The 3,212-nt window shown below is 45.9% G+C and overlaps 2 protein-coding genes across 2 annotated transcripts in view; one reads left to right on the top strand and one right to left on the bottom strand.

Annotated features, from left to right (window-relative positions):
* Positions 1 to 655: 655 nt before the first annotated feature.
* On the top strand, positions 656 to 1,068 carry EAH_00061740 (hypothetical protein; the record flags this gene model as incomplete). Its single annotated transcript, XM_013393307.1, has 1 exon — positions 656 to 1,068. A coding segment is annotated over one exon (413 nt), but the record flags the coding sequence as incomplete, so codon positions are not given.
* Positions 1,069 to 1,094: 26 nt separating this feature from the next.
* EAH_00061730 (diacylglycerol kinase, putative) overlaps positions 1,095 to 3,212 on the bottom strand; it is a gene marked incomplete at both ends in the record, with an annotated part of 4,618 nt that continues 2,500 nt past the window's right edge. Inside the window, 3 exons of the mRNA XM_013393306.1 lie at positions 1,095 to 1,100; positions 1,525 to 2,465; positions 3,049 to 3,211. Coding sequence (XP_013248760.1) covers positions 1,095 to 1,100; positions 1,525 to 2,465; positions 3,049 to 3,211 — 1,110 coding nt within the window. The remainder of the gene's footprint in view (positions 1,101 to 1,524; positions 2,466 to 3,048; position 3,212) is intronic.

The following is a 3,212-nucleotide window of genomic DNA, read 5'->3' as shown; positions in this document are numbered from 1 at the left end:
TTATATCAGCTATAATTAATAAAAATTAATTTAATTAATTATTAAATTTGTCTACAGTCAAACACTTCAACAAAAAAATAAAAAAAACTACAAAATATTTTTTTGCTTTTAAAGTAAAACCAAATAATAAATAAATAAATAAATAAATAAATAAATAAATAAATAAATAAATACATAATAAATAAATAAATAAACTATATAAATAAATAAACAAATAAATAAATAATAATAATAGATATAATCTTACTTATGCGAAATAGATATCCTGCATGAAAATAAATAAATAAATAAACAAATAAATAAACAAATAAATAAATAAATAAACAAACTAGATAAACAAATAAACAAATAAGTAAATAAATAATAATAATAATAATAATAATAATAATAATAATAATATATAATCTTACTTATGCGAAATAGATATCCTGCATGAAAATTAATAAATAAACAAACAAATAAATAAACAAATAAACAAATAAATAAACAAATAAACAAATAAATAAACAAATAAATAAACAAATAAACAAATAAACAAATAAATAAACAAATAAATAAATAATAAATAAAATAATAATAATATATAATCTTACTTATGCGAAATAGATATCCTGCATGCTTCTTTAATTAGCTGCGGCTCTCCATCGACTTGCAGCGGTAAACTGCCTCGAAGATGTAAACAAATTCGTCGGCCTTGACAAAGGCGTACTGCTTTTGCTAAACCAACCTGCAGCAGCAGCAGCAGCAGCAGCAGCAGCAGCAGAAGCAGCAGCAGAAGCAGCAGCAGCAGCAGAAACAGCAGCAGAAACAGCAGCAGAAGTAGCAGCAGAAACAGCAGCAGAAGCAGCAGCAGAAGCAGCAGCAGCAGAAGCAGCAGCAGAAGCAGCAGAAGGAGCAGTAGCAGCAGAAGCAGCAGCAGCAGAAACAGCAGAAGGAGCAGCAGCAGCAGAAACAGCAGAAGAAGCAGCAGCAGCAGAAGCAGCAGAAGCAGCAGCAGCAGAAGCAATTAATCACAACGATAATGAGAATAATAATAATGCAGCAGATGCTGCCAGCGAACAGACATAATGATTAATTACTGCAGGTTGGTTTGGCTATGTCTGCAGCAGCAGCAGCAGCAGCAGCAGCAGCAGCAGCAGCAGCAGCAGCAAATAATAATCATGCAGCAGCAAATGATGCAGCAAATACTGCAGTATCAAATGATGCAGCAAATAGTGCAGCAGCAAATAATGCAGCAGCAAATAGAGCAGCAAAAGCAGCAAAAAGAAGAAGGAGCAGAAGCAGGAATAAGAGCAGCAAATGCTGCAGCAGCAGCAGCAGCAGCAAATGCAGCAGCAGCAAAGTGAAGTGAAACTCCGCAGCCAATCCATCACACAAAACACGAAGACACCAACAGCAGCAGCAGCAGCAGCAGAAACACAATCAGCAGCAGCACAATCCACAGCAGCAGCACAGTTAACAGCACAATCAGCAGCAGCACTATCCTCAGCAGCAGCAGCAGCAGCAGCAGCAGCAGCAATATACCTGCACTTGTCCGAGGTGGAAGAGGCTTTTAAATGCGACGACTTCAATAAGACCGTCGTCAATCTTCTGCGGCTTCCAGTGCCCTCCTTGCTGCTGCTGCTGCTGCTGCTGCTGTTGCTGCTGCTGCTGCCGCAGCTTCCTCTTTTGCTGCTGCTGCTGCTCCTGCTGCATAGAAGAAGCCAGCAAACCCAAATGGGGGGCGCTCGTGTGCTGCTGCTGCTGCAAACCACATCTCATTCGCTCTCCTGCAGCAGCAGCAGCAGCAGGAGCAGCATTAGCAGAGTGTGGAGACGAAGGCTCGCTTGTAAGCCAGCAGCGGGGCCCCTTCTGCTGCTGCTGCCGCAGCCGCTTCTGCAGCTTCTGCTGCTGCTGCTGCTGCTGCTGCTGCTGCAGGGCAGATGCATCCCCATCATCTTCATATCCGTCGCTGTGGCTCCGTCCGCTTCTTCGCAAAGTGCTGCTGTCTTCTGCTGCTGCTGCTGCTGCTGTTGCTGCTGTTGCGGCTGCAGCGGTGTGCTTCTCCGTGCGCTGGAGGACTTGCTGCGACCCCACAGCAGCAGCAGCAGCTGCTGCTGCTGCTGCTGCTGTTGCAGACGCTCGCCTCCGCCCTGGACTTGCGGGTGTAGAAAACGCAGCAGGGCTGTCGGTTCCCGCAGCAACAGCAGCAGCAGCAGCTGCTGCTGCTGCAGCAGCAGCAGCAGCGCGATGCCGCTTGCGAGGCTGCGTCCGTCTCCTCCTCAGCCCCGTCTCCGAAGCAGACGAAGATGATGATGAAAACGACGAAGCTGCAACATCCCCTCGAGATATGAGAGATCGGCGGCAGTGCTGCTGCTGCTGCTGCTGATGCTGATGCTGCTCTTCGTTTTGATAGTGATGCGGATGATGGTGCTGCTGCAGCAGCTGCTGCTGCGTCTCCGAGTCACCCCACAACATTACACCACCTAAAGCAGCAAATAAACACAGACAGCACACACAAAATTAGCTGCTGCTGCTGCAGCAGCAACGGCTGCAGCAGCAGAAACACCGCCAGCAGCAAAGCTATAATCATCAACAACAAACGCGGCATCAGCAGCTTTAATAACAGCAGCATCAGCAACATTAATAGCAGCAGCAACAGGAGGAGGAGGATCAACAGCAGCATTCGCAGCAGCATCTGCTGCATCTGTAGCAGTAGCAGCAGCATTTGCAGCAGCATTCGCAGCAGCATCATCATCATCAGCATCAGCATCATTAGCAGCATCATCAGCGTCACAATCAGCAGCAGCAGCAGCAGCATTAGCAGCAACAGCAGCATCATCATCATCAGCAGCAGCAGCATCATCAGCAGCAGCATCACAATCATCAGCAGCATCATCAGCATCACAATCAGCATCACAATCAGCAGCAGCATCATCAGCATCACAATAAGCAGCAGCATCATCAGCATCACAATCAGCATCACAATCAGCAGCAGCATCATCAGCATCACAATCAGCAGCAGCAGCATTAGCAGCAGCAGCAGCAGCAGCAGCAGGATTGGATTACCTGCGAAGCTGGGTATATTAACGACGCAGATCCCCTCAACGCCTTGCGTCGGCATTTTTACTTCAACGCCGTCGCAGAAGATGCCGACGATCTCAACAGCAGCAGCACGCGGCCCAAGGAAGTCTCGAACGCCTACCTCACCGTATAAAAACTTGTTTCCGAGC

This window comes from Eimeria acervulina, genomic scaffold (genome assembly GCF_000499425.1).
Source record: "Eimeria acervulina Houghton genomic scaffold, Eah_scaff1629, whole genome shotgun sequence".
Lineage (NCBI taxonomy): Eukaryota > Apicomplexa > Conoidasida > Eucoccidiorida > Eimeriidae > Eimeria > Eimeria acervulina.
The sequence above is the reverse complement of the archived record's forward strand: the minus strand, read 5'-3'. Positions and strand labels throughout refer to the sequence as shown.